Raw genomic sequence first — 14576 nt, 5'->3', positions numbered from 1 at the left:
GTGAGCCACCGCGCCTGGCCCTAATTATTTCTTGACATGAACGGTGGCTATATGGGTATGTATTTACTTTCTCAAAATTCACCAAGCTGAACCCTTCTGGTTTGTATGTTTTTCTTTATATACAATGCAACAATTAAGTTTATTTTTTAAAAGAGAAAGGAATATGCTTTATCAGATATATGATTTGCAAAAATATACATAGGTGAATAATATTGGGTGGATGGGTGAATGGATGGACCGTTTGCTGAATGGACAATTGGACAGACTGTAATATTGTTTAAGCGAAGGCAGTTGCTGTGGCCTGAGAGTCCCTCCCCACAGAGTACAAAGTTCATGCCAGCTTATGTTCAGACAGGGACAGAGACAAGAAGGGCCATGGGCATGGCTGAGCTTCAGCAGGACCCATACCAATGGCATCACCGGAGAGTTTCCAAGCCTTGACGTCCCGGTCCTGGCCAGCGCTGATAACCAGCTGGAAGTTGTCCACATATAGGATGTCTGCCACACTATTCAAATGGCCTTTCCAGGTAATCAGGAGCGTCAGGGGAACCAGGGAAATGGTATGGCCAGCCACAACCTACAGGGGACAGTACAGGAGAAACACTTATACCAAGACCACTACACAGGCTAATTAGAAGGCACCCAGGACTGCAGGCAGCAGAGCCCAGTTGGAAGGGCCCTGGGACACAGGCTAGGGTTCTAGTTCTAGATGCATTCCACATGAACTTGCTTGTGACCTTACATAGGTCCTGGCACTTCTCTGGCCCTCACTGGCCCCTTAGGTAAAACCATAAAAAGAACTTGCATTTACTTTCTCAAAATTCACCAAGCTGACTACATATGACTTGCATATGACTTGCATATGACTACATTGTTTACCAAGTGCCTCTGTACACATTATTCCATTTGAACCTCACAACCTTATAAGAAGTATATAATTCTCACTGACTTACAGAGGAGAAAAGTGAGAGTCATACATGTTCAATAACTAGCCTAAGCCCACATAGCTAGAAAGTGATGGGGCCAGGGCAAGAGCCTCAGTCTTCTAAAGTTTTTCAGCTGGGCATTGGGAGATGAATAGGGTGAGCAATGGGGTGATAAATCACATTACACTGAAAGAATAAAACCACTGAACTGGAAAATGAGTGAAAATGACCATTTTTAAATAAAACAAGATTAATAAAGGAGGACTTATTCGACCTTATTCAAGTATGGAAAGTCAGAATAATAAACTTTAAATTTTAAACAAAGCAATGGAAGACAATAGAAAGCTCAGAAACCAACCCAAATGTATGTAAAACTGGTATATAGTAAGAGTGGTAACAGAAAACATGACTCAATTAACAGTAGTAGGATACCTGATGAACTATAAGAGAAACCTACGTTGTTATCTTTTATCTTACAACCAAACGAATACTAGATGCGTTGAAGATTTTATTTTCAATGAAATCATAAAACACCTACAAAAGAATGAATCAGTATTTATCTTTTCTCTAAGAAAGTGATAAACAGGCAAAGGAAAATATCACAATGGGGACAAAAACTGACTTGAACACCAAAAAATATATTGTAATTTTTAAGTCATCATAAATAAAATTAACAAGCAAATGACAAATTGGGGGGGATATTTGTAATCCATATGATAGACAATCAGTTAATCTTTTAATATATTTTTATTGTTTTTTTTTTTAGAGATGGGGTCTCACTATGTTGCCCAGGCTGGTCTTGAACTCTTAGGCTCAAGCGATCTGCCCACCTTGGCCTCCCAGAGAGCTGGGATTACAGGCATGATTTACCATGCCCAGCCTAATGTATTTTTAAATAATTATACAACATTTATAAAAGATAGTTACCACAATAGAAAAGTAGGCAAAGGACATGAAGAGACAATTCATAAAGTTATACAAAGCCAATAGAATAAGAAAATATGTCAACATCACTAATAAAGGCATCTTAATTAAAATCAAAAGAAACCATTTGCACCTAAAAATCAACCAAAAATGTTTTGCTCACTTAGGACATTTATTTATTGAATGTCTTCTATAAGAAAGACACTCTGATAGACCTAGAGGATCCTCAGATGAATACCACTAATAAATTCTTTAGGTTGTCAAAGATAAAAAAAACAGGCTAATGAAATGCAAAACTGTATAAACCTTCTAGAGTGCAATTTTGTAGTATACATTAAAGGCCTTAAAGTGACTTATGTTCTTTTACATACTCTTTCCTTGGGACAAATTACTAGATGTACAAATAAACAACTATAAACAACAACAAAAAACATTTGTGAAAAAGAATATTTGTACCATCATTTTTAGTAATATCTAAACACAACTTTATTGAAACATAATTCACATAAAAATTTACCAATTTAAAGTGCTCATTCAATGGTTTTTAGTATATTCAGAGCTGTGCAACCACAACCACATTCTATTTTAGACCATTTCATCACCCCAGAAAGAAACTCTTTACCCAGTAGTCACTACGCAATTCCCCCAACTCCCTCCAGCCTCAGGAAACCACTAATCTACTTTAATATGGACATTCTGGACATGTCATTTAAGTAGAATCACACAATATATGGTATTTTGTGGTTGGCTTCTTTCACTTAGCACAGTATTTTCAAAGTTCATCCATGTTGTTGCATGCATCAGTACTTTATTCCTTTTTATTATTAAATAACATTCCATTGTATCACCATACCACACTTTATCCATTTGGAAGTTGACATTTGGGTTGTTTCCACTTTTGTATTATAAATAATGCTACTATAAACATTCATGTACAAGATTTTATGTGGACATATGTTTTCATTTCTCTTGGGTATACACTTGGGAGTGGAACTGTTGGGTAATATGGTAACTCTACACTTTATTTTTGAGGAACTGCCAGACTGTTTTCCAAAGTGACTGCAGCTTTCTATGTTCTTTTTCTTTTTTTTTTTTTTAAACAGAGTTTGGAGTTTTGCTCTTGTTGCCCAGACTGGAACGCAATGGCATGATCTCTGCTCACTGCAACCTCCGCCTCCCAGGTTCAAGCGATTCTCCTGCCTCAGCCTCCCGAGTAGCTGGGATTACAGGCACCCGCCATCATGCCCTGCTAATTTTTGTATGTTTAGTATAGACGGGGTTCCACCATGCTGGCCAGGCTGGTCTCAAACTCCTGACCTCATAATCCGCCCACCTCAGCCTCCCAAAGTGCTGGGATTACAGGCCTGAGCCACCGTACCCGGCCAGCTTTCTACATTCTATCCAGCAATGTGTAAGAGTCCCAGTTTGTCCACATCCCAGCCAACCATTGCTATTATCTATAGTTATCCTGGCAAGTGTAAAGTGGGATCTTATTATAGTTTTAATATGCATTTCCCTGATAGCTAATGATGTTCAGCATCATTTAATATACTTATTAGCCATTTGTACATCTTCTTTGAAGAAATGTTTATTTAGATCCTTTACCCATATCTTAATTTGGTTATTTATCATTTTTATCAAGTTGCAAGAGTTCTTTATATATTCTGGATACTAGTCCCTTATCAGATATATGATTTGCAAGTATTTTCTTTCAGGTTACCCTTTCACTTTCTTGACGGTATCCTTTGCAGCCCAAAAGTTTTTAATTTTGACAAAGTCCAATTTATCTGTTCTTTTCTTTTGTAGCTTGTTTTTGGTGTCATATCTAAGATACACTGTCTAAGGTCACAAGTATTTTCCATTTATTTTCTTCTAAAAGTCTTATAATTTTGGCTCTTACATTTAGGTCTATGATCCATTTGGAGTTAATTTTTGTGTGTGTTATGAGGTAGGAGTCTAACTTCATTCTTCTAATACAGATAAAGTTATCCCTATTGTCCCAGCAGGACATGTTTTAAAAAATATATTATTTCTCCCCATTTGATTGTCTCAGCATTCTTGTCAAAAATCAATTGATCATAATGTGAGAATTTATTTTTTAACTCTAAATTCTATTCCATTGATTTACATGTCTTTCTTTATGCCAGTATCACATTGTCTTGATTACTTAACTTCATATTCAGTTTTGAACTTGGGAATTGTAAGTCCTTCAACTCTGTTCTTTCTCAAGATTTTTTTCTTAGTATCTATATCCCTTGTATCTCCAAAAAGCAAGGAAGGAAGGAAGGAAGGAAGGAAGAGAGGGAGGGAGGGAGGGAGGCAGGCAGGCAGGCAGGCAGGTAGGCACAGTGGCTCATGCCTGTAATCGTAGCACTTTGGGAGGCTGAGGTGAGTGGATCACCTGAGGTCAGGAGTTTGAGACCAGCTTGGCCAACATGGCAAAACCCCGTCTCTACTGAAAATACAAAAATTAGCCAGGCATGGTGGCGGGCACCTGTAATCCCAGCTACTCGGGAGGCTGAGGCAGGAGAATTGCTTGAATCTGGGAGGTGGAGGTTGCAGTGAACCGAGGTGGCGCCACTGCACTCCAGCCTGGGTACCAGAGCAAGACTCTGTCAAATAGACGAAAAAAAAAAGAGAGAGAGAGAAGGAAGGAAGGGAGAAAAAAAGAAAAAGAGAGACAGAGAAGGGAGGGAGGAAGGGAGGGAGAAAAGGAGGGAAGGAAGGAAGAAAAGAAAGCCAGCCCACCAGGCGAGGTGGCTCATGCCTGCAATCCAAGCACTTTGAGAGGCCAAGGCAGGCGGACCACGAAGTCAGGAGTTTGAGACCAGCGTGACCAATACGGTGAAACCCCGTCTCTACTAAAAATACAAAAAAATTTGTCGGGCATGGTGGCACATGCCTGTAGTCCCAGCTACTTGGGAGGCTGAGGCAGGAAAATCGTTTGAACCTGGGAGGCGGAGGTTGCAGTTAGCTGAGATTGCACCACTGCACTCCAGCCTGGGCGACAGAGCAAGACTCTGTCAAAAAAAAAAAAAGGAGAGAGAGAGAGAATAAGGAAGGAAGGAAGGAAGGGAGGGAGGGAGGGAGGGAGGGAAAGAGAGAGAGAGAGAGAGAGAGAGAAAGAAAGAAAGAAAGAAAGAAAGAAAGAAAGAAAGAAAGAAAGAAAGAAAGAAAGAGAGAAGGAGAAAGAAAGAGAGAGAGAAGGAAGGAAGGAAAGAAAGAAAGAAAGAGAAAGAGAGAGAAAGAAAGAGAAAGGAAGGAAGGAAAAGAAAAAAGAAAGAAGTTGGGGAGAGAGAACGAAAGAAAGAGAGAAACGAAGGAAGGAAGGAGGGAAGGAGGGAAGGAAGGAAGGAAGGGAAGGAAAAGAAAGAGAAAGAAAGGAAGGAAGGGAGGGAGGGAAGGAAGAAAAGAAAAGAAAAAGAAAAGGGAAGAGAAGAGAAGAGAAGAGAAAGCAGCTGGGATTTTGATATAAATTGCATTAAATCAATTTGGGGAATATGCTATATTAACAACATCCAGTCTTCCAATCAATGAACATGAGATGTATTTCCATTTATTTGGGTATTCTTTCATCTCTTTCCATAATGTTATGCAATTTTCAGGGATCAAGTTTTGCACTACTTTTCCAAATTTATTCCTAAGTATTTTTTTGATGCGATTATAAGTGAAATTTTTAAATTTTCATTTTCAGATTGTTTATTGCTAGTGTATATAAATATATTGGTTTTGTATATTTATATCAAGCAACCCTATTGAATTTATTAGTTTTAATAGTTTTTAATAAATTATTTAGGATTTTCTAGATATAAGATCATGTCATCTGCAGATAGAGATAGTTAACTTCTTCCTCCCCAATATAGATACCTTTTATTTCATTTTCTTGCCTAACTGACCTCCCAGTAAAATGTTAAATTGGGGTGGCAAGAGTAAGCATTCTTGTTTTATTTCTGATTTTACAGGAAAGTATTTAATATTTCAACATGAAGTTTTATGCTACCTGTGAGTTTTCATAAATGGCTTTTATCAGGTTGAAGTTTCTATTTCTAGTTTATTGGGTGTTTCAATCAGAAAACGGTGTTCAATTTTGTTAAATGCTCTTTTTGCATCTATTGGCATAATCATATGGCTTTTGTTTTTTATTCAGTTAATATGGTGTATTACATTAATTGATTTTGGATATTAAGCCAACTTTGCATTCCTGGGATAAATCTTACTCGGTCATGGTGTATAATCATTTTCATATGTTGTTGGTTTCAATTTGCTAGTATTTTGAAGATTTTTGTATCTATATTCATAAAAATATTTGGTCTGCAGTTTTATTTTCCTGTGATATCTTTATCTGGTTTTGGTATCAAGGTAATACTGGCCTCGTAGAGAACTCTTTTGGAAGAGTTTGTGAGCAATTGACATTAATTCTTTAGCCAGGTGTGGTGGCTCACGCCTGTAATCCCAGCACTTTGGGAGGCCATGGTGGGCGGATCACGAGGTTGGGAGTTCGAGACCAGCCTAGCCAATGTGGTGAAACCCTGTCTCTACTAAAAATACAAAAATTAGCCAGGCATGGTGGTGCATGCCTGTAATCCCAGCTATTCGGGAGGCCGAGGCAGGAGAATCACTTGAACCCCGGAGGCAAAGGTTGCAGTGAGCCAAGATCACACCATTGTACTCCAGCCTGGGCAATAGAGTGAGACTCTGTCTCAACAAAAAAAAGAAAAATCTTTAAATATTTGGTAGAATTTACCAGTGAAACCATCTGAATGTGTACTTCTCTTTGTGGGAAATTTTATTACTAATCCAATCTCCTTACTTGTTACATTCAGATTTTCTATATATTCAGATTTTCTATTTCTTATTAAGTCAGCTTTAGTAGTTTGTGTCTTTCTGAGGTTTTGTCCATTTTCTTTTATTTTTTGATAATGAAAAGTTAGAAACCATATTAATGTCCAACAATAGATAACAAGCTAAGTAAGTGATTATAACCCCATAAAATGAAAATTTATAACTCCATAAGGTGAAATATTATTTAATCAACAGAAAGTGTGGTTTTCAGCTAGGTGCAGTGGCTCATGCTTGTAATACCAGCACTTTGGGAGGCCGAGGCAGGCGGATCACCTGAGGTCTGGAGTTCGAGACCAGCCTGACCAACATGGAGAAACCCTGTCTCTACTAAAAATACAAAATTAGCCAGGTATTTTAAAATAAAATAAAATGCTTAATTTTATTACAAATAAAATAAATACAATATAAAATTAAATACAAAATTAGCCAGGTATTTTAAAATAAAATAAAATACTTAGGGGTAAATTTAACCAAGGAGTTAAAAGATCTGTACACTGGAAACTAAAACATTGTTTAAGAAAACTCAGAAAACACAAATAAATGGAAAGCTATCTTGTGTCGATAAATTAGAAGAATTAATATTATTAAAATATTCATACTACCCAAAGCAATCTACAGATTCAATGCAGTCCCTATCAAAATTCCAATGTCATTTCTTATAGAAATAAAACAATCCTTAAATTCATATGCAATCATAAAAGACCCTGGCTAGCCAAAACAATCTTGAGCAAAAAGAACAAAGCTAAAGACATCACAGTCCCTGATTTCAAAATATATTATAAAGCTAATATAATCAAAACAGTATGGTGCTGGCATAAAAATAGACACATCGACTAATGTAACAAGATAGAAAACCCAGAAATAAACCCATGCACTAATAGTCAATTGATTTTTGACAAAGGTGTTACTAATACATAATGGGGAAAAGACAGTCTTTTCAATAAACTGTACTAGGAAAATTGGATCCACATACAGAAGAATAAAATTGGATCCTTATCTCACACAGTATAAAAAATCAACTCAAAGTGGATTAAAGTCTTAAATATAAGATCTGAGACTGTAAAACAACTAGAATACCTAGAGGAAAGGCTCCATGACATTGATCTGAGCAATGGTTATTTAGCTATGACCCCAAAAGCACAGGTAATAAAAGCAAAAATAGGCCAGGTGCGGTGGCTCACACGTGTAATCCCAGCACTTTGGGAGGCTGAGCCAGGCGGATTGCCTGAGGTCAAGAGTTCAACACCAGCCTGGCCAACATGGTGAAATCCTGTCTCTACCAAAAAATACAAAAATTAGCTAGGCATGGTGGCACACGCCTATAATCCCAGCTACTCAGGAAGTTGAAGTAGGAGACTTGCTTGAACCTGGGAGGCAGAGGTTGCAGTGAGCTGAGATTGCACCACTGCACTCCAACCTGGGTGAAAGAGCAAGACTCCATTTCAAAAAAATAAAAAATAAAAATAAAAATAAAAATAAATAAAAGCAAAAATAGACAAATGGGATTTTAGACAAGATACAAAGCTTTTGGACAGAAAGGAAACAATGAACAAAGTAAAGAGATAACCCACAGAGTGACAGAAAATATATGTAAATCATACATCTGATAAGGGAGTAACATCCACAATAAATAAGAAACTCAAACAACTCAATAGCCAGAAAACAAATAACTCAATTAGAAAATGAGCAAAGTGGGCCAGGCGCACTCACTCTTGTAATCCCAGCACTTTGGGAGGCAAGGTGGGCAGATCACCTGAGGTCAGGAGTTCAAGACCAGCCTGACCAACATGGAGAAACCCCATCTCTACTAAAACTACAAAATTAGCTGGGCGTGGTGGCGCATGCCTGTAATCCCACCTACTTGGGAGGCTGAGGCAGGAGAATTGCTTGAACCTGGGAGGCAGAGGTTGTGGTGAGCCACGATCGCGCCATTGCACTCCAGTCTGGGCAATAAGAGCAAAACTCCATCTCAAAATAAAATAAAATAGGCAAAGTGGCCAGGTGCAGTGGCTCATGCCTGTAATCCCAGCACTTTGGGAGGCCGAGGCAGGCAGATCACTTGAGGTCAGGAGTTTGGGACCAGCCTGACCAACAAGGTGACACCTCGTCTCTACTGAAAATACAAAATCAGCCGAGTGTGGTAGCCTGTGCCTGTAATCACAGCTACTCAGGAGGCTGAGGCGGGAGAATTGCTTGAACCCGGGAGGCGGAGGTTGCAGCGAGCCAAGATTGGATCAATGCACTCCAGCCTGGGCAACAAGAGCAAAACGCCATCTCAAAAAAAAAAAAAAAAAAGAAAGAAAAGAGAAGAGAAGAGAAAATGGACAAACCATCCAAAGAGACATTTCTCAAAAGAAGACATTCAAATGGCCAACAGGTTCAAGAAAAAAAATGCTGAGCACCACTAATCATTAGGAAAAACAAATTAAACCACAATGAGATATCATCTTACATCTGTTAGATTAGATGTTATCAAAAAGACAAGAAATAAGTGTTGGTGAGGAGGCAGAAAAAAGAAAACCCTTGTACAATGTTGGAGGGAATGTAAATTAGTACAACCACTGTATTGGTCTGTTCTCATGCTGCTAATAAAGACATACCCGAGACTGGGTAATTTATAAAGTAAAGGTTTAATGCACTCACAGTTCCACATGGCTGGGGAGGCCTCACAATCATGGCAGAGGCGAAAGAGGAGCAAAGGCACGTCTTACATGGGAGCAGCAAGACAGCATGAGCAGGGGAACTGCCCTTTATAAAACCATCATATCTCTTGAGACTTATTCACTATCATGAGAACAGTGGGAAAAACCCAGCCCCACGATTCAATTACCTCCCACCAGGTCCCTCCCACGACAGCTGGGGATTATGAGAGCTACAATTCAAGATGAGATTTGTGTGGGGACACAACCAAGCCATATCAACCACTATGAGAAATAGTATGGGGTTTCCTCAAAAAACTAAAATTAGAACTACTATATGATCTAGCAATTCCACTTCTGGGTATATATCCAAAAGAGATCAATATGTCATATCAATATGTCAAAGAAATACCTGCACTCCCATGCTCATTGCAGCACTTTTCACAATAGCCAAGATATAGAATCAACCTAAGGGGCCATCAATGGATGAATGGATAATGAAAATGTGGTGTATATACATAATGGAATACTATTCAGCCTTAAAAGAGAAAAAAAATCCTGTCATTTGGGACCACATAGATAAATCTGGAAGACATTATGGTAAGTGAAATAAGCCAGTCATGAAAGGAAAATACTGCATGATTGTATTTATATATGGAATTATAAAAAGTCAAACTCATAGAAGTAGAAAGGGCTGGGCACGGTGGCTCACACCTGTAATCCCAGCACTTTGGGAGGTCAAGGCAGGAGGATTCCTTGAGCCCAGGAGTTCAAGACCAGCCTGGGCAACATAGACCTCATCTCTACAAAAAAAAAAAAAAAATTTTTTATTTGATTTGATTTGATTGATTGATTTTTTGAGATGGAGTCTCACTTTGTTGCCCAGGTTGAAGTGCAGTGGCGCAACCTCAGCTCACTGCAACCTCTGCCTCCCGGGTTCAAGTGATTTCTTGCCTCAGCCTCCAGAGTAGCCGGGATTACAGGCACGCATCACCATGCCTGGCTAATTTTGTACTTTTAGTAGGGACAAGGTTTCACCATGTGGGCCAGGCTGGTCTTGAACTCCTGACCTCAGGTGATCTGCCCGCCTCGGCCTCCCAAAGTACTGGGATTACAGGCTTGAGCCACTGCGCCTGGCCAAAAAGAGGTTTTTAAAAAGAAGTAGAAAGGAGAATGATGGTTACCAGAGGCTTAGAGGGTGGGGTGGGGAATAAGGGAGAGAGAATGGGAAGTTATTGGTCAAAGGGGTACCAAGTTTCGGTCAGACAGAAGGAATAAGTTTTGAGATCTTCTGCACAGCAGAGGGACTATAGTCAGTAATATATTGCATACTTCAAGATAACTAAGAGTAAATTTTAAATGTCTCACCATAAAAATTGTAAGTAAGTGAGGTGGTAGATATGTTAATTGTCTTGATTTAATCATTCCACATGTGTACATAGATCAAAACAGCACACTGTACCTCAGAAATGTCTACAATTATGATTTATCTATTTGAAACAATATTAATAAAATTTTTAAAGAAAAAAGAATACTTGATGGTATAGGAAATTCCAGTTACATACAATATAATCCCAATTGTTTAAAATATATCATTATAAAACTAAGAGCAGATGGTCAGGAACACAGATTCTGGAGTCAGACAGACTTAGGTTTAGTCTCGGGTCTACACTGGTTGCTACTGGAGCTTAGATGAGTCTCTCAGCTCTTCAGTTTCATTACTTCCTCATCTGAAAAATATCATCTCCCTCACAAGCCATTATGGAGATTAATGAATGCATATATAATATACTATCACCATCCCTGGAACACTGAAAGCAGTAAATAAATATTATTATGATGATGATTGTATCAACATTATAAATTCTTCACATACGGACACTGTGGGTAATCAGTTCCCAAGACATTTTAATATAATGACATTCTCTTCATACTAAAATGAATTAGCCATAACATACTCATGTAGAGATTCAAAAGGCACGTAAGACTGCAAGAAGGCTATCAAAATTGCAAATGCATGTAACCCTTTTACCTAGCAATCCCACTTCCAAGAACATCTCCTACAGAAATGCCTTCACATATGTGAAATAACATTCACTATTCGCTTCTGTGTAAGATTTTTTTAAAGACAAATTTACCTTAAAATGGGATAGTGCTGCTATGCAAAGGTCTCCAAGATACATCATACAGCAAGAAAAGCAAGATGAGTACCAGTGTAAGTGAAATGATACCTTCAGTAGAAAATAACTTTACACATTGTGTTTGCATAAGTAAACACCAGAGGAATAACCAAAAATCAACACACGTGGTTACTTCAGGGAGCATGAACTGTTTGGGGGAACAGGAATGGGACTTAGACTCTTCGCTGTAAGCCTTTTTACGTTACCTGACTTTTTAAAACTTTCATTGATGTATGATATACACATAGAAAATTGTACATAAGTGTAGTACTGAATAATTTTTTTTTTTTTTTTTAGACAGAGTCGCATGCTGTCGCCCAGGCTGGAGGGCAACGCAGCAATCTCGGCTCACTACAACCTCCACCTCCCGGGTTCAAGTGATTCTTGTGCCTCAGCCTCCCAAGTAGCTGGGATTACAGGCGTGCACCACCACACCCAGCTGATTTTTGTATTTTTAGTAGATAGGGTTTCACCAGGTTGGCCAGGCTGGTCTCAAACACCTGACCTCAGATGATCCACCAGCCTTGGCCTCCCAAAGTGCTGGGATTACAGGCATGAGCCACCGCGCCCGGCCCACCACTGAATAAATTTTTAGAAACTGAATACAACTGCATGATCAGGCCCGTTAATGAAGCAGAGCACTGCCAACCTCTCCAGAAGTTCCCCTTCATGATTCCTTCCAGCCTCTCCACTCCCCCAACAAAAACAATCATTTCTAATATATGTTCTTCTGTGTCTGACTTCTTTTGCCTCAATTGTTTGAAGAGTTCTCCATTTTGTAGTGAGTAAATTCACTTCTGGTGCCAGATATTACACTATAATTTATTTGTAATTTATTTTCCAGTCTACAGTGATGGGCATTTGGGTTGTTTCTAATGTGGCATTATTACGAATACTAATTCTTTTTTTTTTTTGAGACGAAGTCTTGCTCTGTCGCCCAGGCTGGAGTGCGATGGCGCGATCTCAGCTCACTACAACCTCTGCCTTCTAGGTTCAAGCGGTTCTCCTGCCTCAGCCTCCTGAGTTAGCTGGGATTACAAGGAGTGTACCACCACACCCGGCTAATTTTTGTATTTTTAGTACAGACAAGGTTTCACCATGTTGGTCAGGCTGGTCTCAAACTCCTGACCTCGTGATCCACCCGCCTCGGCCTCCCAAAGTGCTGGGATTACAGGCGTGGGCCACCACGACTGGCCATGAATACTAATTCTATCAATATTTTTGCTCTTATCCTTTAGTAAGTGTATTTCTCTTGGGTATGAGTTAGTCTATGGTCCTAGCTCATTTGTGGGGCTCAAAGGCACTTTCCTGAGCAACCCTCCAGTAATCCTCCTACCTCTTTATCCTCCAAGGGAATGTAGTGTGGGAAGCTGGTCCCAAGTTGCTGAGGAATTAACAACCGGAACTTGTTGTGTGCTTCAGAGACAACCTTGGCCCCACTGGATTAGAATGGCTGTTTATCAATCAATGTGCAGTAATCCTTGATGTCCCAGATCTAGACATAAAGTGTGGGTTAGTGGCCTTACACCCCTTGACCCAGACCCCAACTCACTCTGTGGGCTCCTCCCAGACCATTCCTCTTCATTTGGTGGGGGTGGGGGGCAGTTCTTACTTACATCTCTGAGATACCTCACCACTAGGGCCAGAAAGGGCCTTAGGGATCTTCTAGGCCAGACTCCTGGATTAGCAGGCAGGAAGGGTGTGACCGGCTCAAGGACAGCACACCCCTGCCTCATGTCTTGCTACAAGGCACACAATCAGCTCCTGAGACAGCTGATCCCAGATTAGCCACATGACTGGGGGATGAGGGAGTTGGAGAAGACAGTGATGGAGCACGGAATTCTCCAGGGAAGGCTTCTCAGAGGGGCTTTTTGAACCAAGACCCGCTCCTGTCACTGGGCTTAGCAGAGCAGGAGAGGACTCCTCCCTGCATTGTTTCACAAACGGAACCAGTACCAGACAGAGTAGGAACTAGGCAAGGGCCATGTGAGCAAAGAGATGGCCAAACACTTAGCTGGCACCAGCCCCTCAATCTTCCTGCCAGTTCTTCCTCACCTTGATGTATCCTTTACAATCCCCCGTGATGAAGATCCAGTCATTGTTATCAGTGGCCATGGCACCCACGACAACATCCCCATTGTCTAGGTCCACAGGGAACTTCCCCAGCAGGCCTCCATTCCCATGGAGGGACCAGGCGTAGATGTAGCCGTCCATGCAGCTGCTCAGCAGGGCAGCCGTGTGCGGCAGGCGAGGCCTGGTCTGCAGGAAGATTATCTGAGGAAGAGAGGAGGGCCCGGCTCAGCAGGGCTGTGAGCCACTGTCACATGGTGCTGAGGGACCTCAGCAAGTCACCACACCCACCTGGTCCCCCAGTTTCCTAGATGCCCAGTGAAAGTGGTGATGGTGGTCCCACCCTTCCTCCCCAGCTGGTGACAAGGAACGTCATACTCGACTATGAACTACTAGAGGGCAGGGATTTTGCGTCTTTTTTGTTCACTACTTTGTCCTTAGTAACCACAATGGTGCCTGACACATAATACATGATCGATAAATGTTTATCAAATGAAGGCTTACAAGTTTGATTCGACATAGGCTCAGACAAGATTTTCACAACCTGTAACTCAGCCCAAAGTGATTTGGGGAAGGAACCCATTCCCCTTCATATATATCTATAGTGAAATATCCATATTTTCCAGCCAATCATCAAGAAAGCATTTTAAACAAATTCTTGTTCAAGACTTGTTTTGATCATGCCCTTTGCTAATTCCCCACTCTGCTCACTTTTCCCTTACATGTCACTCCTGTGGCCCATGTGGGGGCCACAGTGGGAAGTTACTCTGCATGGCAAGCATGAGAAGAAAGTTTCTTGCCTGGCACCCAGCAGGAGGCTGAGAGCATAGTGAGGGTGGTAGAGCAAATCAGGCCAGAAAGGGGAAATTGGAAGCTTCCTCACTCCTGCTCAGAACTTTACAGCGTAATAGCTTATGTGTCCCCAAAACATGTCACCAATAACAAAAATCTCATGGTGGCTCATGCCTGTAATCCTAGCACTTTGGGAGGCCGAG

General features: G+C 40.4%; 1 protein-coding gene across 1 annotated transcript in view; it reads right to left on the bottom strand.

The window, feature by feature from the left end:
* The window catches only part of EFCAB8 (EF-hand calcium binding domain 8), a 103317-nt gene that overhangs the window by 17871 nt on the left and 70870 nt on the right, over positions 1-14576 (bottom strand). Inside the window, 3 exon segments of the mRNA XM_019016849.4 lie at positions 409-577; positions 12848-13006; positions 13567-13785. Of these exon segments, the coding sequence (XP_018872394.4) occupies positions 409-577; positions 12848-13006; positions 13567-13785 (547 nt within the window).

This window comes from Gorilla gorilla, chromosome 21, assembly GCF_029281585.2.
Source record: "Gorilla gorilla gorilla isolate KB3781 chromosome 21, NHGRI_mGorGor1-v2.1_pri, whole genome shotgun sequence".
Classification (NCBI taxonomy): domain Eukaryota; kingdom Metazoa; phylum Chordata; class Mammalia; order Primates; family Hominidae; genus Gorilla; species Gorilla gorilla.
The sequence above is the reverse complement of the archived record's forward strand: the minus strand, read 5'-3'. Positions and strand labels throughout refer to the sequence as shown.